This window comes from Leucopleurus acutus (assembly GCF_964270905.1).
Source record: "Leucopleurus acutus genome assembly, chromosome: 9".
Taxonomy (NCBI): domain Eukaryota; kingdom Metazoa; phylum Chordata; class Mammalia; order Artiodactyla; family Delphinidae; genus Leucopleurus; species Leucopleurus acutus.
Genome location: NC_139144.1, coordinates 87119102 through 87144412, shown reverse-complemented (window position 1 = coordinate 87144412; position 25311 = coordinate 87119102). Strand labels below are relative to the sequence as shown.

At 41.5% G+C, this 25311-nt stretch overlaps 1 protein-coding gene across 1 annotated transcript in view; it reads left to right on the top strand.

Annotated features, from left to right (window-relative positions):
• The window catches only part of TSGA13 (testis specific 13), a gene marked incomplete at both ends in the record, with an annotated part of 52309 nt that extends 27141 nt beyond the window's left edge, over positions 1-25168 (top strand). The window contains 6 exons of the mRNA XM_082846238.1: positions 13380-13458; positions 15325-15396; positions 16283-16489; positions 21008-21147; positions 21718-21845; positions 24999-25168. Of these exons, the coding sequence (XP_082702364.1) occupies positions 13380-13458; positions 15325-15396; positions 16283-16489; positions 21008-21147; positions 21718-21845; positions 24999-25168 (796 nt within the window). The remainder of the gene's footprint in view (positions 1-13379; positions 13459-15324; positions 15397-16282; positions 16490-21007; positions 21148-21717; positions 21846-24998) is intronic.
• Positions 25169-25311: the final 143 nt, after the last annotated feature.

Genomic DNA, 25311 nt, shown 5'->3' with positions numbered 1-25311 from the left:
ATTTTCTTTTTGTTTATTCTGCTTTGGGTTTGTTGAGCTTCCTGAATCGGTTGATTGATATTTTTCTTCAAATTTGGAAACTTTTCAGCCATTATCTCTTAAAATATCTTCCCTTCCCCACTTACCAGGGCCTCCAATTACACATAGGTTAGACCATTTGATATTGTCCTACAGGTCATGAGGCCTTGTTTATTTTTCTTATGTATTTCATATGTTCTCTATATGCGTCAGTTTGGATAGTTTCTTTTGTTATGTTGTCAGATTTACTGAGATTTTCTTCTTTTGTATCTAGTATGCTATTAAGCCCTTTAGTGTAATTAGATGTTGTATTTTTTTCCTATGGAACCTGTTAGACTCACGACATTCAGTGATAAAAAGCCATACAAGCATTTTTACTATGCCAAATATTCAAAAATTAGTGTTATTGAATGTTTTAATTGTGTGAATTGAAGTATCTGACCAAACAGTTTTTGAACAGGGTAATGTGTTTCTCTTCTATGTGTGAATATTTTCCCCTATATTAATTGAGGTTTTGATTGGGTTAGGTTTTAATCTCATATAGTGTCTGCCTATATGTTTTTTCTTTTTATAAATTGAGTTATGAAACTTCCCAGGAGAACTTCCAGAAGTGCTCATGGACCGACATAGAATCTCCTACATCCCCTAAAGGTTATCTGTGGGCCAACTCTAGCACCCCGTCAACTGGTGCCTCTCCCCTAAAGTCAAAGTCTCAGGTAAAAGTTAAAGTCCGTACGTGTTGAGGAGCTGCCTAAGACTATGCAGTAAGAAAGAAGAAGAAAGACTGTTCTCTACTCTGATCTCCAGCATATTGGTAACCACCCAAAGATGTCTGGACATGTAAGGGGTAGAGGCCAGGCACTGGGGAAATTGATTGGATTCCTTGCAGATCCAATCACGTAAAGTGCAAATGTTGTTTTAGTCACTACTTAGAGGCTATTTTCACATCCCAAATTATGAATTTGAGCACCTGAAATGCATGTAATAATGTAATAACTATTAATTTGATCAGCTTTCCAATAACCGTTTAGCTATATTGGCTTCCTCAAATCCAAATCAATATCTTTTCCCCTTAGCTTATATTTACACTGGCCCTAAAACTCAAAGTTTCTCTGTTATCTGCTTATGGATTCCTGAAGCATCCCTTCCCCAAAGTTTTTACTCCCAGGAATCATCAAAGTCCCCCAGTTGTTCTCATTAAGGACTTCCAATTTGTTACCATCGGAGGGCGACTTTCAATAATTTCCTGGGGGCTTCCCTGGTGGCGCAGTGGTTGGGAGTCTGCCTGCCGATGCAGGGGACGCAGGTTTGTGCCCCCGTCTGGGAGGATCCCATGTGCCGCGGAGCGGCTGGGCCCGTGAGCCATGGCCGCTGGGCCTGCGTGTCCAGAGCCTATGCTCTGCAGCGGGAGAGGCCACAACAGTGAGAAGCCCGCGTAACACACACACACACACACACACACACACACACACACACACACACACACACAAAATCCTGGATCCAGGCTCCCTCTTGGGGTATAATTCTAAATTGTTCCCTAATATCATTCCTTTCCTCTTCCATTAAATCTCTCTAGGACACAGTCATTTTCCCAGACCTACTATCATCAAAAACATCTCCCCAACCTTTTCCTATCCTAGTCCCAAGTGTAAAAGCAGTTAGGTCCATATAAAATCAGAGAGATATTCTTCTTTTCTTTTTGTATAAGACTAGTTTTGACATTTCAGATCTCATGTCTTCCCCTGAGTGTCAATCTCTCTTCATTCATCTACTGATATGCGACTAGTTTGCCTTCTATCATTTCTAAAACTAACATTTTCAAGCCATAGTTCTCTCTTCATTTGAAACACCCAGTTGGTTGGCCCTGCCTGCTGATCAGGGCATTCCCACTGTTTCTGGACCAGCCTAACTCCATAAGTAAAGGCATACCAGATGCAGGCTCCCTATAGTGAATTTTCAGCCTTTCCAATGGTATTGTTTCATTCTTGTAAGAATAGACCTCTTCCTCTTCATCTAGTCATGGCTATACTGCTATGGTATTCACAAATGTGATTGGCTCAAAACTAATAGACATATCAGAGCCAAACTGAGAGCACAGAGCAGAGGTGGGTAGGGAGGGAAATGCCTCAAGGAGGCTGTTGATAAGCCACATAAAACCCTCGATTCTGGTTCCACGCTGATTTTTGCTCACACCTACTTCTTCTTTAAGAACAAGATAAAAAGGGAGAAGGTTTGGGATGGCTATTTAGTACCACCAACGATGCGTAGCAATAATAAATCAAGCCCCCAAACTCACATAGTCTACTTGGAATTTTTCAGCAGGGTTTTCAGTTACTCATTCAATCAACAAATATTTGCCGAGTGTCCACTGTGTATCAAGTAGTACTCTTCCAAGCACTGGGGAGATAGCAGTGAAGAAAGCATGCAAAATCCTTGCCACATTACAGTGTACATTCTTCTAAAGGAGATGGATAATAAATTTAAAAGTATATAAATTCAGGTAAATCGAAGGGCTTTGAAGAATAATAAAGCATAATAAAGAGATAGAATTTCATTGGGAGAGAGTACCTATTTGGAGTGGCTAAGGAAATCCTGTCTTATAAGGTGACACTTGCCCAGAAAAATGAATGGAGTGAGGGTGTAAGTCATTGGAAGTTCTTGGTGAAGAGTGTTCCAGAGACTAGAATTAACAAAAGCCCTGAAAGGGAATGACCTTAGCGTGTTCAAGGAATAGCAAGAAGTCCAAGATGGCAAGAGTTGCTGCCATGATGGAGAGCCTAGAAGGAGATGAAGTTAGGGAGAAGGGTGATCTTGTATAATATAGTAAAGAGTTTGGGTTTTATTTTAAATGTGATAGGAAGTATTGAGAGGGTTTGAGCAGGAAAATTCTGTAATTTTTTAATTTTTACATTTGAAAAAGATCTATCTACAGAAATACATTTGCTTCTTTCCTTCCCCTTCTCCTGTGTGTTTAACACTGTCTCTGGGTTTAACCAAGTGTTCATGAAGACATAAGGGAAGCAGGCCCACCATGCAAACTCAGGGAAATGGAATACTTGGACCATAATTCATAGACTCTTTCTAAAAGCCTGAGAAAGATCACTTAGAATTCTTTCTTATCAAATGTCTTTGATTTCTTAAGGGAAATAGAGCTGATAAGACCTGCCAACAGGCATCTAATCTGTGCCTGACATATTGTTCACTCCCTAACATTACTTCCCCTTTTCCGCATCTCCTGCAAAGGAGATTCATCACAAAGAAAGCTGCAATTGTTTTTAGGCAGCCCATAGTGAAAGGAAGCTTTGGCTTGGACCAGGGTGGTTGAAAGGCAGTCAGATTTGGAACACATTTGGATAATGGAATCAATAGGTCTTGACGATGAATAGATTGGATGTGTAGTTGAGGGAATAAGAGGAATCAAGGATAACTCCAAAGCTTTCTGCCTGAACAATAGAATAAATGGCAGTGCCACCTCTTGAGATGGGAAAGACTGAGGGAGGAATGATGGGGAGGGAGAATCAAGAATTATTTTGAACTTGTCAAGTCTGAGATATCTGTTAGCATTCAAGAGCAGATGTAAACTGCAATTGCATCTGGTCCCCAACCAGAATGTAAGCTCCAAGAGGATAGGGATTTTTGTCTGTTTTGTTTACTATTGTATTCTTGGAGCCTAGACGAGGCCCTGGCACATAGCAGGGTTTTTTGTTTTTTTTTTTAAAATAAATTTATTTATTTTTGGCCGCGTTGGGTCTTTGTTGCTGCATGCGGGCTTTCTCTAGTTGCAGTGAGTGGGGGCTTCTCATTGCGGTGGCTTCTCTTTGTGGAGCACGGGCTCTAGGCGTGCAGGCTTCAGTAGTTGTGGCACGCAGGCTCAGTAGTTGTGGCTCACGGGCTCTAGAGCGTAGGCTCAGTAGTTGTGGTGCACAGGCTTAGTTGCTCCACGGCAATGTGGGATCTTCCTGGACCAGGGCTCGAGCCCGTGTCCCCTGCATTGGCAGGTGGATTCTTAACAACTGTGCCACCAGGGAAGTCCCACAGCAGGTGTTTGATAAATATTTGGTATTTGCTGCATGAATGAACAAATAAATGAGTAAATGTGAGTCTGAAGCTTTCACAGTTTGAAGTCCTGGCCTGTAGCCATTGCTGAGCAGAATGATAAAAAGCAAATGGTGGCAACAAATACCATATATTAATACCTAAAATAGTGAGAGAAAGCCGTGTCTGAGGGGCCTCTTCCCTCTATCAGAAATCAAATTCAAATTTCTGGATTGGCCTGCCACATGGAGAAAAGGGAGACATGGAGAACAGAGGGCCAGAGCCTGAACAGAGGAATGAGTGAAACCATTTATGTGAACTTTTAATGTATAAGATCTCTCCAAATACAAAGGAAGCCCCAACAGTGATATGAATTTGCTTCTTGAGGGAAAACAAAGTGGAAAAGTGAGAAAGAAGAGGCTTCCTAAAGAGATCCTTCCACATTCCCAAACCCCCTCACCCTAAGTCTACAATACAAAATACTGATGTTTTTAAAGTTTTTGTCAGTACTGAAATTCAATATATGGTTTGGTGTGAAAATGTAATGTACAGGAAGACATATAGTTTGGTATGATTATGTATTATCCTACATCACTGTTGCTGGCTATCACACTATGAAAAGTCTGATGTTATTTGAAAGAACTGGAAGGATCAAGAAAATAAAAAAGAGGGTGGGGAGAAAGCTTGTTTGTTTCAGCCTACTGAGATGCCAATAAATCAATGCTAATTGCCCAGAGTCTACCTTTTGTGGGTGAACTCAATCTTGACAATGAATTGTGACACTGTGTCTCCCATATCAGGGTAGCATTCTGTAATACTGACAAATATTCTTTTCTCTTGGAGAGAGGCATCTTTATTGATCACATCTATTTCCTGAACCATTCTGTCTTACAGTTGGGTGTTTGATGCTTGGACTTACAAGTTAAGAATCTGCAACCTTGTTCTGTGGTGCCATTGAGCTAGATCAGGAGAAAGGCTCTAAAGATACAAGAGAATGAAATGTGTCAGTGGGGCTGGGAAGGTGCCATAAATGGGAAAACACATCTTCTGCTCCTCCAAATAGCATCCCAATCACAACACTTAGAAACTTGCCATGGTGAGCGGCTTCAGTCCCAAGGTTTTTCCTGAGACCACCTTCTATCCCTTACTGTCCATCCTGTATATTTTTAAAAACCCATTTTCTTCCCTTTTGTTTCTCCTTTGGCCCCCACGTCCCTTACACTCCTGTGATAAATTGAATGAAAGCTCTGTGTAGAGAGATAGCTTCCACTCTCTCTTGTGAGTAGATATCCCCATATTTTAAATAGACAGGTCTACAAACAAATCTCATGGCCTTGAATTTCCCAGGTTCCCAATCTCCTGATCTTCTTCATATGTCTCTATTTCTGATAGACTTTCTTAGCTCCATATTGATTCCACAGTGGCTATTGCTGTGGCTACATTCTCCTCCTCATAAAATTCATTAACTCTGAAAGTCATTTTCCATTTATTCATTGCTGAATAATGCTAGTTCTGTTCAGATTTGGTATTGATAAACAGATGAGATGAATGAATGTTTAAACGCTGGTCCCACTCTGTCCACAGATGGAAGGCAGGTTGCTAGGCAAAGCTGTCTGCCCAGGCTCCAGTTTCTAGCAGGCTTTCATTTTTGCTTTGCCATGGAGATAATTTCCTGAAACCCCGATTTCCTTGTTCGCTGGTATCTGAACCAATGTAGAACATTCACACTACAGCCGCAGCATTCACTGCAGCCAGGATGTTGAGGTATTTGACGTACCAAATATACCTCCTCCCCCTACAGGTTCCGAAGCAATATTTTTAAAAATGCAAAAATCAGGGCTTCCCTGGTGGCGCAGTGGTTGAGAGTCCACCTGCCGATGCGGAGGACGCGGGTTCGTGCCCCGGTCCGGGAGGATCCCACATGCCGCGGAATGGCTGGGCCCGTGGACCATGGCCGCTGAGCCTGTGCGTCCGGAGCCTGTGCTCTGCAGCGGGAGAGGCCGCAGCGGTGAGAGGCCGCAGCGGTGAGAGGCCCGCGTACCGCAAAAAAAAAAAAAAAAAAAAAAAGCAAAAATCAAATAATTTCGAAGTATCTGTTTTTTCTAGAGGCTAGTTTGGAGTCTATGGCTGGGACCCGAATATAAATTTGGCTTCTTAATACATCCCCCTAGCCCCCAGGTAACTTACCACGTGTTGCTGGCAGGTTGTTTGGGAAAGCAAGAGCCAAAATTGGGATTACCTACCCTTGCTCAGTACTATATGCCATAGTTTTTCTTTTCAAAGAAGAAAGGAGGATGCTACCATACCAATACTTTTAAATGGATAGAAGTTTCTGTTTTATAAGCAGTGAGAAATAGGAGGAGAGGAAGAAAATGGTTCCACAAAGAGTTCTTCCTGCCTCCTGCCCTCACCTAATACTCCCAAAATGCACTATGCCACCCCAAGCACCCCATCCTTACTACCCAGTGTTTACCTGGGCTGTGAGGTCTCCATCTAGACACAGAAAGTTGTAGAGATGAAGGGTTGAGGAGGAACAATTCTTAGGTCCCATCATAGATCAACACCTAAGGGGTAGTAGAAAGGGGTGACCAACCTGAGTTTTGGTGGATGCAGCTCCTGTGTTTGGAAAGAAGACAGTCAGGGGACAGTGTATGATACATTCACATTATCTTCTCTCAGATGGTCTCTGTTCAAGCAAATCCTGGCTTTGCCATGAACTCAAGCCTAGCAGGTTTTTTGGATCTGATTTATCTGCCTTATAACTGGTAGCATGGGCTTGCTTATTAAGCTTTGATACTTTCTGTGAGTTTTTAATCATTTTCTGTACCTTCAAAAGTTGCAGTTTAGATGCTTTAAGGTAGAGGCACTCCTCTCTTTTCTCATCTCTTCCAGTGATTTCTGGGGCTCCTTTCTCCTGGTTCTCCAACCTCTGGCCACTCCTTTTTGGCATTCTTTATACCATCCACTTGTGATGTTCTTCTTTTAGCGTTTGCTTTATCTGAGCCTCTGTCCCGTGCCTTAGTGTCTTTTCAGCCCACCACTTCGTTGCTGCTGCTCATTGGCTCCAATACTTTCAGCTAGCATATATACTTGATGCTGATTCCCAAATGTGTAATTCTTTCCCAAAACCATATTTTAAGCCATTTACTCGACACTGTCCCCACCTGCATCTCATACGCAGTGGACCAAAACCAAAATTCATCAACTGACTCCATCTTCTTTATGCTACATTTTAGTAAATTGTACCCACATTCACTCAGATAACTGAGCTAGAAATGTGACTATAAAATTCATGAGCCCATGGATCCAACCGGTTACCAAGTCTTATTAATCCCACCTTTCTAACATCTTTCAGATCTCCTTCTTTTATCCTTCTTCATTGCCACTACCTTATTTTAGACCTTATATCAGTTCGGGCTTTTTAGGTTGCAATCAACAGAAACAAACTGACTAATTTAAGCAAAAAAAGGGTATTTATTTGAAAAGACATTGGGAAGCTCACAGAATTGGAGGGAAAACTGAATAACCATGCTTCAAGGAAGACTAGATCTAAGGCATTTCTGGGGACCTTAGCAGGTGGAGTTCAAACTTGTCTGGGACACTGGGTAAGGTAACTCAGCTACAATCATCTTTCATCTCTCTGCCTTTATCAAACTTTCAAATTCCTAGTAGAAAGAATCTGGTTGCCCATCTTTGAATAAGTCATCCAGGGCTAGGAAACAGGGGTGAGTGGCAAAAATTGCCATAGACCCTTCTCAACCCTTCCTCAATACTAACTAGCTTTCTCAAATGCCTCTGCATCTTTCCAATCTATAGTTCACATGGCCACCATTTTTGTATTTTAAAAATATATACTGTTCAAAGTATCCCTACTTAACATCCCTCCATAGTGCTTTATTATTCATAGAATAACCTACAAGCTTCTTCTAGGGACTTCACTCTAGGATTTAGACCCTGGCTTCCTCTCTAGTCTCATCCCTTGCTACCGTTTCATTAAATCTTTTTTTTAAAGTTAATTAATTAATTAATTTTGGCTGCGTTGAGCCTTCGTTGCTGCGCGGACTTTCTCTAGTTGCGGCGAGTGGGGGCTACTCTTGGTTGCGGTGCACGTGCTACTCATTGCAGTGGCTTCTCTTGCTGCGGAGCACGGGCTCTAGGCACGCGGGCTTCAGTAGCTGTGGCGCACGGGCTCAGTTTGTGGCTCACAGGCTCTAGGGCGCAGGCTCAGTAGTTGTGGCGCTCGGGCTTTGTTGCTCTACGACATGTGGGATCTTCCTGGGCTCGAACCCATGTCCCCTGCATTGGCAGGCGGATTCTTAACCACTGCGCCACTAGGGAAGTCCCTTCATTAAATCTTATGTTCCAGGCATACTGTGGTTACTGGCAATGCTCCTAAACAAGACATGCTTTATTCTATGTTCATGTTTTAGCTTGTGTTGCTCCCTCTTTCTCAAATGCCCATTTCCTCTTCTTTTCACCTGGTTGACTCATACTCATCTTTCCAGGCTCACTTTAGGGATTAGTTCCAAACCTCTCCCTGTCTCTCCTCATCCAGGTTAAGTGCTCTTCCTCTCTACTCCGCTAGCATCCTGAACTTCTCTCTAACATGCCCATTGCAACGTGTTGCATTCCACTCTTTCCTGATCTGTCTTCTAGGTTAAACTGTGAGCTCCTTGAGGTCGAAGAGTACATTTAATTTTTATTTAGTTCCCATTACCTACAACAGTGCCTAACATGTCATAGATGTTTGGCAAATATATTGAAATGAACAAATATTGATTTTGAATGCCTAATGTGTAAAGCACTGTGGGTGGAACAAACATAATATATATATAATTCATATTTCACTTTCAAGGAGCTTACTGCCTAGGGAGCAAACAACCTGCATATAAGAAAAGTATACGTAGAATAACAATTTACTATATAATTGCATGCACAAAAAAACAGTACCTGCATGCTAGAATTTGGGATTAGATTGATGTGGAAAGTCTTCTCTGAAGAAGAAAGGCCTAAGTAGTAACATAAGTAAAGAAGAAGACTCAAATGGTTTGAAGAGGTTGGGGAGAGAGTTTTAAGTTTGGAGAATAAGAGAAATAAATGTTCACTATGTCTGAGGAAAAGGGTAAAAACACTGGCTAAGGCAGAAGTTGATTAAGATACAGTGAAAATATATCCTTACTGTATAGCACAGGGAACTGTATTCAATATCCTGTGATAAACCATAATGGAAAAGAATATGAAAAAAAATGTATATATATATGTAAACTGAATCACTTTGCTGTACTGCAGAAATTAACACAGCATTGTGAATCAACTATACTTCAATAAATTTTTTTCAAAAAGATACAGTGAAAGGGTCAGTGTGTGTGTGTGTTGGGGAGTCATAGGTTAGAAAAACAAACTGGAGCAGATTATAGCAGATTTTGTTTAAAATCTTTGGACTTTTCATTCTCTGACTCGAACATAGAACACCTCAGCATTCTAGATTGCCTTTTCATCACAAATTCCCTGTGTCTCCGCTAGAATATTTTCAAAATGGACAGTTTCCATGTCAAGGAATTTCCCCTTCTTCCCTGAACTAAGCTTTCCTAATGTCCTTCAAGGTATTGTACACTCCATCTTTCTATTCTTATTTTAGATGTAGTTTTTGTGTTTGTGTGATGTTTTTCCCCACACTGGTTTGCAGACAAAGAGCACAAGCCTTATATCCCCCAATTTGTTGGCTCCTACTTATTTTAGTTTCAATATACATGTGAGCTGGATTCACAATTCCAGAAAAACTAAAGGTGAGAAAAGGGTGAAAAGCTTATTAGTCTATTTCCCTTGAAGGGAAGTTTCAGAGGTTAACTCAGTCTAGTGGCAAACTCTAGATAGTCATATTTAGGGTTTGTGTCTAGACACTCAAACTAGACATAAAGCCTGAGCAATCACCTATCAAAACTATTAACATTAATATAGATCTTTCCTCCAAACCCATAGACTTTATAGGAGCTTGGGCTAATAGGCCTTATCAAAGCTCTCCTTAATTGTCAGGGCCCCCATTATTTGATCTCATCCTACCTCCCCACTTTTATGTCTTACCACTTCAAACAACAACAGCAAAAAAACAAAAACAAAATAACCTTCCAGTCAGGACTAATATCTGGAAAAGTATGATTATATTGAGAGGGGAGGTATACATTAAAGGATGGCTACTCTTCCAAACTTCTCCCACAACTGACACGTGAATTAATTTTATTTCAACTCTTTATATAGGTAAATCTCACCAGTGTCATGGAATTAGAACGTCACCTTTAAATCATTTGGTTAACTCTATTTTTACAGATGAGGAAATTGAGGCCCCAAGAAATGAATTGACTTACCTAATATGTTAGCATGTATTTGTCATTATTGTTTCACATTTAACAATCACTTTCTCTTCCCTCCCCACATTTACCAACTAAACTTAAGTTCTTGAGGGCAAGGATCATCATGTCTTGTGCATTTTCTGCCTTCACAATGGCATCAATAAGTCTCCTCTTGTTTCTCACACAGGATCAAGAATGGGGCTGAGCACAAAGAATATGCTAAGAAAAGAATGTTTGGATTGAACTGAACCCCTGCAGAACGTGGACTATTTAGAGGCACTGAGTTTGGCCTCTGGGTGAATATTTGCCTTGGGTTGGCCCACTTAGCAGTGAACAGTAATGGGCCAAAAGAGACAGGCCAAGTGTGTAGTCTTTTTTGCCCAACCAAGTTATGAATACCTTCTTATACAGACTCATTTTGTAGTCCATATCACTTTGAAAAGTACTAGTCACAGAGTAGACACTCATTAAAAACGTTTTAATTGACTTACTGTCCTTGGATCAAAAATCAGATCTTGATCTGTGCTTCATACAGCAACTAGAGTAGCTTTACCAAAAGAAAAACGCCGGGCTGTCAAATATGGACACTGCTCGGCTGAAGAAGCATTTTTCATGCAGTTCTATGCCTTAACTTGGCCTTGAACAAGAGTATCTGGGATCCTGTGCTGCCTCTTAGATACCAAAGAATCATTTTGAAAAGTGCTACAATAAAGCCTATAATATAGTGTTAATTATTAGATAACTTAAGGTAATAGTACACATCAAAAGGGCACCAACTCTACGATGTTAAGTGGGGGTAAATTTATTTTGGTCTACCCACAATGTGTCACCCTCTCTCCTGGGGACTATTTTTTTTTTTTTTTTTTTTTTTTGGTACGCGGGCCTCTCACAGCTGTGGCCTCCCCCGCTGCGGAGCACAGGCTCCGGACGCGCAGGCCCAGCGGCCACGGCTCACGGGCCCAGCCGCTCCGCGGCATGTGGGATCTTCCCAGACCGGGGCACAAACCCGCGTCCCCCGCATCAGCAGGCGGACCCTCAACCACTGCGCCACCAGGGAAGCCCCCTGGGGACTATTTTTAAGACCTCTGGCCTGAGTTAATGATGCAGCTGGTGGCCAGCAATAGATGGAAGTGAGCCATCCTTGGATGGGATTTGATCCTGGATTTGGGATTATTTATACCATGCTATAGCCCATTGACCTATCAACTACATAGCTTGGCCATTTCTACTTTTCTTGTTTTGGTCTTTACTCTGCCACCCTCATTTTTAAAGGAGAGAGGTTTAGTTGAGGTAGTTCCAGGGTCCTACTTAATTTAAGCTAGTTTAACCTCCAAAGAGAAAGCAGGCTATTTATTTTAAGTAACCCAATCTTACTGATGAGCATCTTTCACTATGTTAGGGCAGTAAATGGGTTTCGTAAGAATTGGTCAAGGAATCCAAAATACTTTGTTACTAAATATTGCAACTTTTGCCCTTTTTCTCCAAAGGGAACTGGTATCTGGGGAAGAGGGAGATGGGAAAGTAAATGAAAGTTTAGATTATGAGAATATTTGCCACTGATGATTGTTTTTATTACCTTAATTCTAGGTAGGGAAACTTAGATGTGGTTGGGTACACGAGGGAACCAGTAATCCAAGCATGGTCATTAAGAATTGGAAATTTAGTTGGGAAGTTCCACTAACTGTATCCCTTCTCATGGAATCATTGGCTAATTATTGGCAAGGGCAGAGCTGTTTCCATGTGGAGAAGAGTATGCAGGTAGACATTCAAAACAGTAGGTGGTCTTTAAGGGTATTATGATTGTCCAGTTGCCCAAAAGAATTTGCCTAAGCAGTCTACTAGGCCAGTTCCTTGAGTGGTCTAAAATCCCTATTTTTTTTTTTTAAATTGAGGTATAGTTGATGTACAATATTATATAAGTTTCAGGTATACAACATGGTGATTCACAATTTTTAAATGTTATATTCCATTTAAAGTTATTATAGAATATTAGCTATATTCCCTGTGTTGTACAATATATCCTTGTAGCTTATTTATCTTATACATAGTACTTTGTACCTCTTAATCCCCTACTCCTATCTTGCCCCTCCCCCTTCCCACTCCCCACTGGTGACCACTATTTTTTGTTCACTATATCTGTGAGTCTGTTTCTTTTTTGTTATATTTCCTAGTTTGTTTTATTTTTTAGATTCCACATATAAGTGATATCATATAATATTTGTCTTTCTCTGCCTGACTTACTTCACTTAGCATAATACTCTCCAAGACCATACCTGTTGTCGCAAATGGCAAAATTTCATTCTTTTTATGGCTGAGTAGTATTCCATTGTACATATATACCACATCTTCTTTATCCATTCGTCTGTTGATGGACCCTCAGGTTGCTTCCATATCTTGGCAATTGTAAATAATGCTGCTATGAATATTAGGGTACATGTATCTTTTTGAATTAGTATCTTCAGGGGTTTTTTTGGATATATACCTAGGAGTAGAATTGCCGGGTCTCATGGTAGTTCCATTTTTAGTTTTTTTTTTAGGAACCTCCATACTGTTTTCCATAGTGGCTGCACCAATTTACATCCCCACAGTGTATGAGGGCTCCCTTTTTTCCACATCCTCTGCAACAATTGTTATTTGTGTTCTTTTTGATAATAGCCATTCTGACAAGTGTGAGGTGATAGCTTATTGTGGTTTTAATTTGCATTTCTTAAAACCCCTATTTTAGAAGAAATCAACTTATTAGTTGTCACCGTGTCTTCAAGAGGTCCCACTTGATTAACTCTTCACACTGAAGAGCCCAGCATGCAGGCTGAATAATGAGTCCTGTTCTTTACTACCCATACATACGCAATCAGTGATCACCCAAACTGGGCTCTTCTAAGTCATGTCCCCAAACTTAATTGAGAGAGGTTGAGAACATGTAGAAGACCAAGACTCTGAGTAAGAAAAAAATAATTTGATATTCTGCCTCTTCTTCAGGTTTCAGTATGGCAAATCAAAGACTTCAAGAACTAGCCCAGTTAAATTTGAGAAAGAAACAATTGTTGATAGTGATGAGGTAAGAAAGAGCATTAGCAATGTTCACTTATAATCTTTCTTTGGAATTGCTTAGACTACTTTATAAGCTGGGTCTCACAAACTTCCTGTTGAAAAGCAAAAAGGGTCAAGATTTATATAGAAAGCAACGTTAATTTATCTAATTTTATGAAAGAGAAACAGAGACATAGAAAAGGGAAGAGACAGGGACATATCAGCAAAGAATCAAAACCCAGGGACCAGAAATCTATTTTAGGGGATGAGCGAGTGTTAAACCCTGACTTAAACTTGATTTTGTGGTCACTTCTTGCAACAAAACTCCTTTGGATAGCTTGGTTGCTTCCCAAGGTTTATCATATTCAAGTGAATTTTCCAGGTCAACTTTTATTTCATCAGCCAGAGATAGTACAATTCAACATAAAACTAAAAACATACTCCAATTTGGACATTCTTATGGATTTAGTCAACTACTGGAGACTAATTTGGAAACAGGATGCAATACCTTAGAAAAATTTGGGAGTAAAAACATTTTTCCCAGAGACTTTCCCCAAAAAATTAATTAAAAAAAACAACTATAAAGGAAAAGTCTTCACATCTTCTCCCAAATAAATTTTCCCGAGACGTCTGTGATTCTAAATATATATGTCATATCTGTGAAGCCAGTTTTTCAAATGTATTTTTGTTTTGAACAAAGGGACTTCAGTTTTACAGAAGGTAACACAAATGAAATCATTGCAACTTTGGATTTGTCCCCTATTTCATCCCAGCATTCCTAAAAGAATGTATGGCATATCTCTGCTAATCCTCCCCACAGTCCTCCTCCAAGCCCTGGAAATTGCCAACTCCTGGCATTTTCCTCCCCTCATCACACAGTTCTGTCCCACTCTTACTATCTCCCTCTTCATTCACCTTCTTGCCGCATTCACCTGTTCAGTGTGAGTTCCCTTTCTTCTGAATCCCAGTTTACTATATCACCTCCTTGGGGGCATGGCAATCTTTAGAAATGCTCATCCACAGACAGGATTGTGCTCTTTATCTGATTCCTGATTAGGCCAAGCCCGAAGGAGATAACTCAGAGCTTTTATCTCCTTGTGTTCTTGTCCCTTTGATTTATCCTTAGATAACCTGGGGCTAAGCTAGAGGCCAGGCAACAGCCCCGGGGGTCAGCAGAAGGAGATGGAGGAGGTCCAGCAACTCTACCACCAGACATGGCACTCAAGCAATCCACCAATCACCAGCACCACCACCAGCAGAAAAACACAAAGTGGTAGACAGAAGGGTTACCAAAATTAAATTACTCTTTGCCACATTTCTGGAAGAATCATATGTCACAGAAATATTCAAAAATGCAGACTGCACCATTGTTTCTCCCTTCTGTGTGCCGCCCCCAGCCCCGAAAGCAGTTATCCCCCAGGCTTCCTTTCACTGACAACCCTTAAGTTATTGCCCTTCTGTAACTTGTTTTTCTCCTTAAAGGTTGTTTTGTTTTTCACCTGATTTTGCATGTTTTGTTTTGTTTTTTACCTGATTTCCCTTCTATAGAGATGGAAAAGGCAGAAGAAAGAGGTGTGAGCTCTAGGGATGATTTGTCCCGGTCTAAACTTTGATGCTGCCCTTGTCTATTTCACCCCTTCACTTCCTAACAGCTCCTAACATTTCACAAAGCTGGTCCACATTTCCATATACAAGCTACCCTGTCAGGGTGCCTTAGAACCTAGCTCTCCATGCTATGGCTCTCATTCCAGAAACCCAGGGTGCAGAGCATGGAGTTCTTCTCACTTAATTTAAGTTAGAGACCAGATTTTAGCCAGACTAAGGTGAGGTAAGGAATGGAATATTGTTTAGAATAGGTACAACTTGAAATACTAATTTTGATTATTGTCTCTAGATTTTTGATGCAGTCGGGCAATCAAAATTTGTTCCAGAGAACCTTCACCATTACACAGTCCATCCAAATTTGGTAGGTGATAAAAGCATTCCCCCAAGATCTCCAACAGCAAGTTTCAGCTGAGGCCCACTGCAGAGTATCCCAAGTGCCTCCAAGTGTCACCAGCTTCTGTGACTGTGCATCCTCCTAGGACAGGGAAGCAGAGCTGTCTCAGGACACTGTTGGGAATGGTGGTGAGGGAGGAGGGCGGGACTGGGAAGAAGGTGGTTCCTGCAGCTGATTTTTTTTTTTTTAATTGAGAAAACATATTTCGAATCAGGAAGTGTTCTGTTCTCTCCCTCTCCCTTCCTCTCTCTCTAATCCTCCACCTTCCTCCTGCTGATGGAAAAGCAAGTTTAGTGGGCATGCCCCTTCCCCCACTACATCTTAAGTGACATGCTGTCTTTTGTGACTGCTTTTCCTTTTTTTAACTTTGTGCTTATTCTGCATATTAATGTGGTTGTGCCTGTGGAGAAACGTTGGTGGGTAGGAAGATGCAGATAAGGGCTGTGTTGGCCCCCTCAGGCCTCTCTGAACTAGGAGATTTGGTTCCTGGCAGTTTCCCTCCTCTGCCTCAGAGTGAGTTGTAGAGAAGGCTGTTTAGGTTGAACATAGAAACTTCTGCTTGCCCTGTTTTCTTGGGCACAATGTTGGGCACAACTTTTCCACAAGAATGAAGTCATCTCGCTCCTTTTAATGTGGAAACTTTTCCATCTCATTTCCCCAGCCCCTTGGTCTGTTTGCAGGGAAAAGCTCTGAGAGAAGAAAGGGACAGAGAGCTTCAGACATTTTCTATTAAACCCAGCCCCTGTCCGGCTTCTACCCCTACCCCATAGAGGCAAAAGATTAGCCAACTGATTTGTTAATCTGCTCTTGAACTAATCCCTTTGTCTCTCTGGAAATCTTTCTGTCTGCTCAGGCCCAGTACTATGAGCCTTTGAAGCCCACTGCACTGCATAAACTCCTGGCTCGAAACAGGAAAATTCAAAGCTTCACATTGAAAGTAACAGAGTATGATCAGGATAAGACCTTACTGATTATGACCAACAACCCACTTCCCTGCTCAATCGACCATCAAGGAAAGGACACGACATCAAAATACTTTTCCAGTGAGTTACTGCTCAAGGTAATGGCACCTGGGGAAGTTTCCTGGCACCCTGAGTAAGGATCCTGAAGAATTAGGAGTTAGCTTGAAGAAGGGAGCTAACCTAACGTGGAAGATGGTACTCAGGACCCAACCTCTTCCTTCTTATTCTTTGCCATATGCTTCACCAAATAGAATCTGAGAGCCTTGGAAATACTCAGAATCAGAATTGTACAAACTTCGGTCATGAAACTTCATTACACAGAGAAAAGAGGGTCTTAATTCAAAATTGTTCCTCCTTGGTCAAAGATATTTAGTTTGTAATTAACAAAGGGTAAACTAGCCACTGGCTTTCTAGTTGAGTATAAAGTAGCAACAGATAAAACAGGAAATGACGAACAAGGAACAGAAACGAATATCAAATTGGGAAAGGGGTAAAGGGTTATGCTCTATACCCACTGCTCTTGGGTGTCAGAACGGGAGAACAGAAAATTTACTATCACAACAGCCAGATGTTTGGGACTTTGTTATACACTGGAGAAGTTCAAATTCAATTCAATAAACAATTACTGGACATACACTAAGCTAAGAACTAAAATATGAAGATGATTACAAGACAGTTTCTATCTTGAAGGAGCTTGGAGTCTAACAGGAGAGACAGATCAATAAATGAGATATAAAAAGTAATTATTATATACCAGGATATATGAATAATAAAAGAATATACAAGATACACTAATATACAGTAGAGAACAGTATCTTTATTGGAGGAAAGGAAGTAATCAAGGAGGTTTTACAAAAGAGGTGACCCCTGTCCAAAAAAAAAAAAAAAAAGGAGAATATTCCAATCAGTGGGAAGGGCAAAGGCATAGAGACATGAGAAATTGAGGAGCATTTAGGGGGATGTAAGAGAGTAAATGGCAGGAGATAAAAGATAAAATCAAATTTGCATTTTAGAAGACCTTTTTAGGAAGTTGAGAGAAAGGTGTATTCGTTGTGGAAGAGAAAAAAATCAGTAAGATTAGTTATATTGTTACTACAATTGTCAAAGTGAGAGATGCTGAAGAATTGAATAAATCAATAACAGAGGAAATGAAGAAAATCAATTAAGAGATATTTAAGCATATGATCTAAAAAAGATCTTGACAGCCTTAAGAGTGGGCCTAATATAACAAGAAGAAATTAAATAAGTGAAAGTGTAAATTTAAAAAATCTAATTATTACAGAAATTTGATGCTGGGAGTGGAATGATCCAAGACAGACTGTTATAATAAAATGTGGTCAATATGGAATTAGTATTTCTTATCAGCTAGATGGATGGCAGTGAGAGATTCCTTTCCAAACGGATGATAAAATGCTAATATCCAGTGGTATATGCTGACAAAGGAGTTAATTAATTCATTGCCTATGGTTCCTTGGGTCTCAGAATTTGTGCCATTTGGACATAACCTCAGAGGTGGTCTCTCATGGTAGTGGATACCATACACTGAGAGGAACGAATGTCAAGCCAGGGCTGCCTTGCTCAAGGTAGAGAAGGAAATACAAGACTATCACGTAACCCTGGTGCAAGAAGAGCTTTCTTCCAACAGCTGGCACTTTGTGAGCCTTCCAGGTCACATGTGGGACCTGATCATACTCATGAGTAAATTGTGGTACCAGCCAAATTGTATTAATAGACAGTATTAAGGCTCTGATTGTCAAAGACTGGCAGCATGTTAATTTTATGGGGCTATCTGGAAGAAGTCCAAGAAGATGGAAATGCCCAATATCTAGAATGCCTCTTTAATATTCATGCTGCATCCCTTTCTCTTACTATACAAATGTGATAATCTTTTGTGAGCCTGAGATTATGCACAAAAGAAGCATTCTTTTGCTACACCCAGACATGTGTATAAGAAGAGTGTGGGTACCAGCAATCAAGTTGAAGAATGAACCAGACATGTCTATCACAGAGATTGTTATACTCACAGCCCCTTCTAAGTGACATGGCCCTACCACAGTTTGTGAAGAATAGGATGCCCCAAAAGGTCCTATTCTGAATAACTAGACTCAATTCTCTATGCCTACCTAGGACCAGAGAAGGCCACCTGATCCAGTGAAGCAAAATTCATAGGCTGGTTAGTGACCTGTGGTGTCGATCGGTACCCCCAAATCTAACCAAACAAACAAAACCCAAAAACCAAACCAAAACCTAAACCAACTAACTGATGCCAAAATGTTGGCCTCTGTACCACCAGCACTGAATTAAATCTCGGAGACAGTTTTGGGTGAAGTGGAAAAGAATAGCTTTATTGCTTTGCCAGGCAAAGGGAGACACAGTGGGCTCCTGCCCTGAAAAACTATGTTCCAAACCTGGGAGGATTTGATGAGCAGTTTTACAGTAATGGTTCAAAGGTTACTGATAAGATTAGGGTGTGTGCAGGGCCTCTACTCCTTTAATCTCAGGTGGTCTTGAGGAGTTTCTCTGGTCCCTTTAATCTCGCCTCAGGTGGTTTCTTGCCTGCTCCTCCCTTGATTAGCGACTGTTCGAATCTTTCCCTTTTGAACTCAAGGAAGGTCATGGAGGCTGGAGGCTGGAGTCTGTTCCCTATGAACAAGAAATGGGGGACAGAAAGGCTTCTGTGCCCAGGAGCCCCACAGGGTCCTGCTCGGTTTTGTAACTTATCAACAACCAAAATCCCTGAGCTAATCATATTCTTGCTCCCAGGCATCTGAATTGGGAAAGGAAAAGACTGAGGCTGTGGGAATAAAACGTGAAAGGGCATGTAGAGGAAGGCCATAAAAACGTCAAACCATGAGGAAGAAGGTAGGGGCAGCTTGAAGTAGAAATGAATAAGCAGAAGCTGTGGGTAGGTAAAAAGATATACAGGGTAAAGGTAAGGAATGAACACTAGAGACAGAAGGAAGCAGACAGGAAGAAAGTAGGAAGCGTGTTAATGACATAATGAATGATATGAGACAAGATAGACAAGCTCATGCAGTAGTGGTCCTAGATTGTGCTGCCTTGGATTCCAGATAAGTTTTTTATTTTTGTTTTTCTGCTCTAAGGTCTAGCTCTGCTAAGGTTTCTGCTCTTTTGTGGCCAGATTATTAGCTGTGTCTTAGGTCCTAGGCACACATGCTGCTACCGTAAAACCCCTATTAATTGAGGTAACTTAAATGAATTCCTGTTCCTCAAAACTGGAAGACTTTAAAGAGAATGAGTACAGAATTGAAAAGACTTGGTTCAGCAGCAAGCATTTCTAAAAAAGAGGTTTGAAAATTCTGAGCAAAAATGTTCAGTATGGGTCAATTAATTAGTTTGGTTATTCCTTCATTAATTGTCATTCTTTTATTCATTCGACAAATATTTATTGAGCACTTACTATGTACCAGGCAACGTTATGGGGTAGTAAGGATCTATCAGTGACTAAGTCAAAGTTTAATTCCAGTGAGGTAGAAGACCATAAGCAAGCCAACAATCGCACGGATAATGTATAATGTGTTAAGTGCCCCAAAAGCAGGATAAGGGAATGGAGGGTGATGGGTGTGAGTGGTGATTTTAGATAGTGTAGTTAGGGAAGGCTCTCAGAAGCAGCAATGACATTTGAATAGAGACTTTAATAGGATGTGTCCTGCAGTTGCTACAGCTAGCATATTGTTTTCATTTCAGATTGCCACACATTATATAGATATAATTATAAACATAATGTGTAAATATAAGTTGTAACTTTCTCAAATGAGTGAAAATGAGAGAAATCAGGAGAACAGTGAACCCAAATCCATGTCATATGAAAAAAAAAAGTTCAAAATGTTGGCAATGTTGAGCCTGGAAGAGAGAGGGCGCTCAGGGGGAACGTGATAGATTTCTTCAAATTCTTTAAGGATTCTGTGGAAGAGACACTAGATTTATTCCGTTTGGACTGTAGGGTAGAAGTTACAGGGGATAGCAATCAGCTGATCAAAGATTAAGCAGGCTGGGTTTTTAGATATAGGAAGATGGACCACTTGACAGTGTTACTATGGAGGGAATAAGAGTGTCAGATGAATGGTTAGAATTGATGGTCTTTAAGATCCTTTCTGAAAGTCTTTGATTCTATGACTTTAATAATGATGAAATTATTACCTCACAAAACATCCCATTCTGTGGCCTTTTCACTGCAGACAGAGAATGGGATGTGAATGAGACAGCCATCTCCAAGAAAGGTGGGTAGAATCCCGTGGATCTATTCCCCAATTTATTACCAAATGTTTGGTTTCCTAAGCAATTCACTAGTTGAATCCTTCACAAAACCTGGGAAATTTTTCTTCCATTTACTACAAACGGCTAGTGGGCAAGCTTAATTGATTACTTAGGAAACTGACCTAACTTTGGACAAATCGTCTGGCTGTGAAACCAACAGGTATTAGCCCACCCAGGGAACTGTTTTCTCTTCTTTGGGTTTCTGCATCCCTACTTCCCTCTTCGGCAGGTTTTGCTGCATGATTTTAGGGGAATGGGAGCTTAGCCCAGGAGCTTAGGTCAGTAAGTCCAGGAGACTCAGCTAACTCCCTCACTTACTCTTCTTCCCTTTGCTGCAGGAAAGTCATCAGCACAAGCCCACTGAGAACTTCTTCCTACCTCTGATGTATCAGAAAAAAAAGTTAAGATCTGGGCTGAAACCAGTCTTCCCTGTGACACTGTTGGAGGACCCTAAATCCAAGAGAGAACAATGGTTTAGGTGAAGTCCTGGCTCTTTCTTACCTTTTCCTTATTCGTGTCACTATCTCTTTTCAATATGATTTAACAAACACTTTTCAGTTGTATGGAATGTGGACAACTGTGTAATAATAGGACAGCTTCCCTACATGATCCCCAACCACACTTCTACCTTAGCAACAGAGAAACAGTAATGCAAAACTAAAGTTTTTCACAAGAATGATTTTCAAGAGTGAAGACAAGTATTCAAAGGTCCATGCTTTGAGGAAGCAACAACAAAAAATTTCTCTCGGTGCCTGTTAAGGGTTGTGATATAGGAACAATTTGCTATGTATGAGATTTGATTTGAAACTGGTTATAGGAGCAGCTTATATCTTGTTTGGAGAGGAGAGAGGAGATTCTGGAGTTCCCTCATAGGTTTACAATGCTAGGTTCTAGAAGCATCCCTTCCACTGAACAATACTCCCACTCTGTACCAATGAACACCCTCAAATCCTACTGTCCGTTCTTCTCCTCCAGAATCTGAGAATGCAGTGAGTGGTTCCATTAATCCCTCACCCTAGGATCTACTAAATGAACTTTCTTTGTTAAGGTTTTCCACGGACGAGGATTTCAAGAGTGAAGGGAAGTATTCAAAGGTCTGTGCTTTGAGAAAACAGAAAAAAATGTACCCTCAGCTCAACTTTGCTCCAGTCTGTAAAAGAGATCTGAGGAGTGACGGTAAGGTCCTCTCTATCAAAACAATGGTTTATGGGATGGAGATGTGGGCAGGAGGGACAAACTATGGGGACGAGAGATAAGGGCAAATCTCTCCTGGAGGTTCTGGAGACTAGTTTTCCTTTTAGCATGGAAGCCAAGAACTGATAGAGGCCCAAGTGGCGCTAGGCTTTCCACCCTGTTTCAATCCTCACATTTCAAGAAAGCTCTAGCATAGTGTTTTCCAAACTACATCACCTACCACTTTACTAGTTTTGGTCAATGAGTTATTTGCCCTGTTATTTACTTAATGTTTTTCTTTCAAATTATTTTTTTGTCCTAATTAATACTATATCATTGCCATCATGGGTTTGATATACTAATCACATGGGTTTTTTTCTCTTATACAATTCTCTCAAACATTTAATCAAATTCATAATAATTACATTTTAAAAATTAATTTATTTTGGCTGTGTAGGGTCTTCGTTGCTGCGCGCGGGCTTTCACTAGTTGCGGCGAGCGGGGGCTACTCTTCGTTGCGGTGTGAGGGCTCCTCCTTGCGGTGGCTTCTCTTGTCACGGAGCACGGGCTCTAGGCGCGCAGGCTTCAGTAGTTGTGGCACGAGGGCTCAGTAGTTGTGGCTTGCGGGCTCTAGAGCACAGGCTCAGTAGTTGTGGCGAACGGGCTTAGTTGCTCCGCGGCATGTGGGATCTTCCCAGACCAGGGATCGAACCCATGTCCCCTGCATTGGCAGGCGGATTCTCAACCATTGCGCCACCAGGGAAGTCCCATAATAATTAAAATTTTAAATGTTTATCTAAGTATCACCTAAAACTACCCAGTGGTATGCATATCACACTTCGAGGAAAACTGTTCTAGAAGGGCCAAAGGATAAGCTATGCGTCTCAGAGGTCCATGAGTCTCTTTGGGGTTGAGGCAGGACATGGCGTGGAAGAGGTTTGGGATAAGGTTGTAAGGAAGGGGTACAACAAAAACGCTCCTCACAAATTGTCAGTCATTTAGCAACATTTATGGGGCACTTACTCGTGTTGGATATTTATCAAGCACCAATAATAATAGCACTTTCCATATGTAAGACAGATGGATGGGCCAGGTCATGAAGGGCTTTGTATATTTGTATAAATAAGGGCTTAGGTTTCATCCAGCAGGCGGTTGGGACCCACTGAAAAATTTCAGAGCACTGAACACACATTTGTGTATTAGAAGTATAATCGATGGCTCCCCAGACTTCACCAGCCTATGGCTCCAAGATAAGGTTCATTTCTCCTACAGGACTGCTCTCCTCGAGCAGTTTCTGGAACTCCCTAAGGTATGCTTCCCTGTTCTACAAGGCCATCCTAGCGATTGCCAGCCATCCTCAGCTCAAACAGTCACAGTTCCAGAGGTATGAGGTCATATCGTACCATCCCTTACCTGGCTTCTTCAAGTGTCTCTGCTCCTTCTGTACCTATCTGCCACACCACCTGACATCCCTCCTGCCTCTCTTAACTCCCCATATACAGCTAAAACCAAGCTGTGATATTAAATAACACTTCATAGATGTGAAGAAAAATTAAAGGCTGGCAGAGAGTCATTTATCTTGCTTTAAAAGGGGACACTGTTAGGCTCAGCCTCAACCCCCCCTCAGTCCCTTCATACTTCCCAACAGGCCCCCAGCACATTATCCATTCTTGGGAGTCTCTTGGCTTACCAGCACTGTCTCTGCCTAGGCTCCTAATACCCTTGGCCCAAGGAAGGGGAAAAGGTAGCTCCTTCCCCTAAGCCTGTTTATTTTCAGCCCCCAGAATAAATCAGTAGGAACATCTATTTCCTTCAAGGGAAACTCCACATGGAAAGCAAGCTTTGAGCTTTATAAGCCAGATAAGGCAAACATAAAATAGTACATTTAGTCAGAGCTAAATCTTAAATGATACCATACGCAGGATATCAGCAGTTCAGCTTAAATCTATATTGGAAGGAAGAATTTCTCCAGTCTAGAATCTAATCTGGATTAGAATTTCTCTGATTTTTCAAGGGCATGATTCTGTTAAGGTATCCCAGTTTACATTTCTAAACAGAACACTTAACATCTCAGTCTGCAGCATTTATTAGAATTATGGTGACTTTACAGTTTCCCTCAAGAAAAATGAGTGGATATATACTTATGTATCTAAAGGGCCCATTATTGTGCTTTTCCTAAACAAAGACAATCCACTGTGAAGTTGAAACAGTGTCTCTACTTCAAGTAAAAGAGAACCTAGCAACTCCTCCTTCCATCAATAATTTTCCATGTTTACCAGGCATCCAAATAAAGAAAGATTACACAGAGAATTGCTTACTTGGTAAAAGATTACCAGGCCATGAAGGCTGGTTAGGAGACTGTCCAAGAAACAAACAGATAGGACCTGAATTAAGGTGACAGCAGTAGGAATAAGAAAACAATTTTTTTTTTTTTTTTTTTTTTTTGCGGTACGCGGGCCTCTCACTGTTGTGGCCTCTCCCGTTGCGGAGCACAGGCTCCGGACGCGCAGGCTCAGCGGCCATGGCTCACGGGTCCAGCCGCTTCGCGGCACGTGGGATCTTCCCGGACCGGGGCACGAACCCGTGTCCCCTGCATCGGCAGGCGGACTCTCAACCACTGCGCCACCAGGGAAGCCCAAGAAAACAAATTTAAGGGATATTTACAAGGCATAATACTTCAAAATTGGGGGGGGGGGAGGGATGGGAGCAAGAAGAGCCCACAACGGAGGCGTCCAAGAAGGGCATAAGTTGAAAGAGAATCTGGAAAAAGTGATGACAGTGAAGCCAAAGGTAGAAACAGTTTCTTAGTTACACTCTCGGACAGGAGAACTGAAAAGGCTAAGAGGAACATGAATATACAAGTGAAAGTTCCTTCACTTAGTTAAGCGTTATGTAAGCGTCAAAATGGCCACAGATGGAATCGTTTGAAAGGGGTGGGATTAAATAGGGAAGACCCTAAACTGGTGGGTGTTGATGAAGGGAAGAATTTATAAAGAAGGTTGGAATGGTAGTCCGTGGTCCAAAACCTATCCTCTTGCTCAGAGTAAAGAGCAGCTTTCTCGGCCCTCCGAGCGGGTCTCTTTTTACGTCTCACATTAAGTGTCCTAAACCCTCTGGAAATCCACATTCACGAAGGTGCCCTGTGCTTTGTTGCAGTCTCCAAGAAGTCAGGGAGCTACCTGCCGACTTCCCAGATGATTTGGGAACCATTAACCCTTTCATCACTCCTGGAGGAGAAGCCCACCAGAACCGCGCCAGGAGAGAGCGCGTTCCGCAACGGAAGGGCCCAGCAGTGGATTATAAAAAACGCCAGTGTCATTAAATGAAAACAAGCCCTACATGCCCCTCGCCTCTCTCCAGAGACTGAGCGGCCTGGAGAAGTCGCCATTTAGGGCGTGCCAACCAAATAAAATCTCATTCTGCCCTCTCCGGGCGTGGGCTGCCGGGTCGCTTGCAGGGTGGGCCGTGG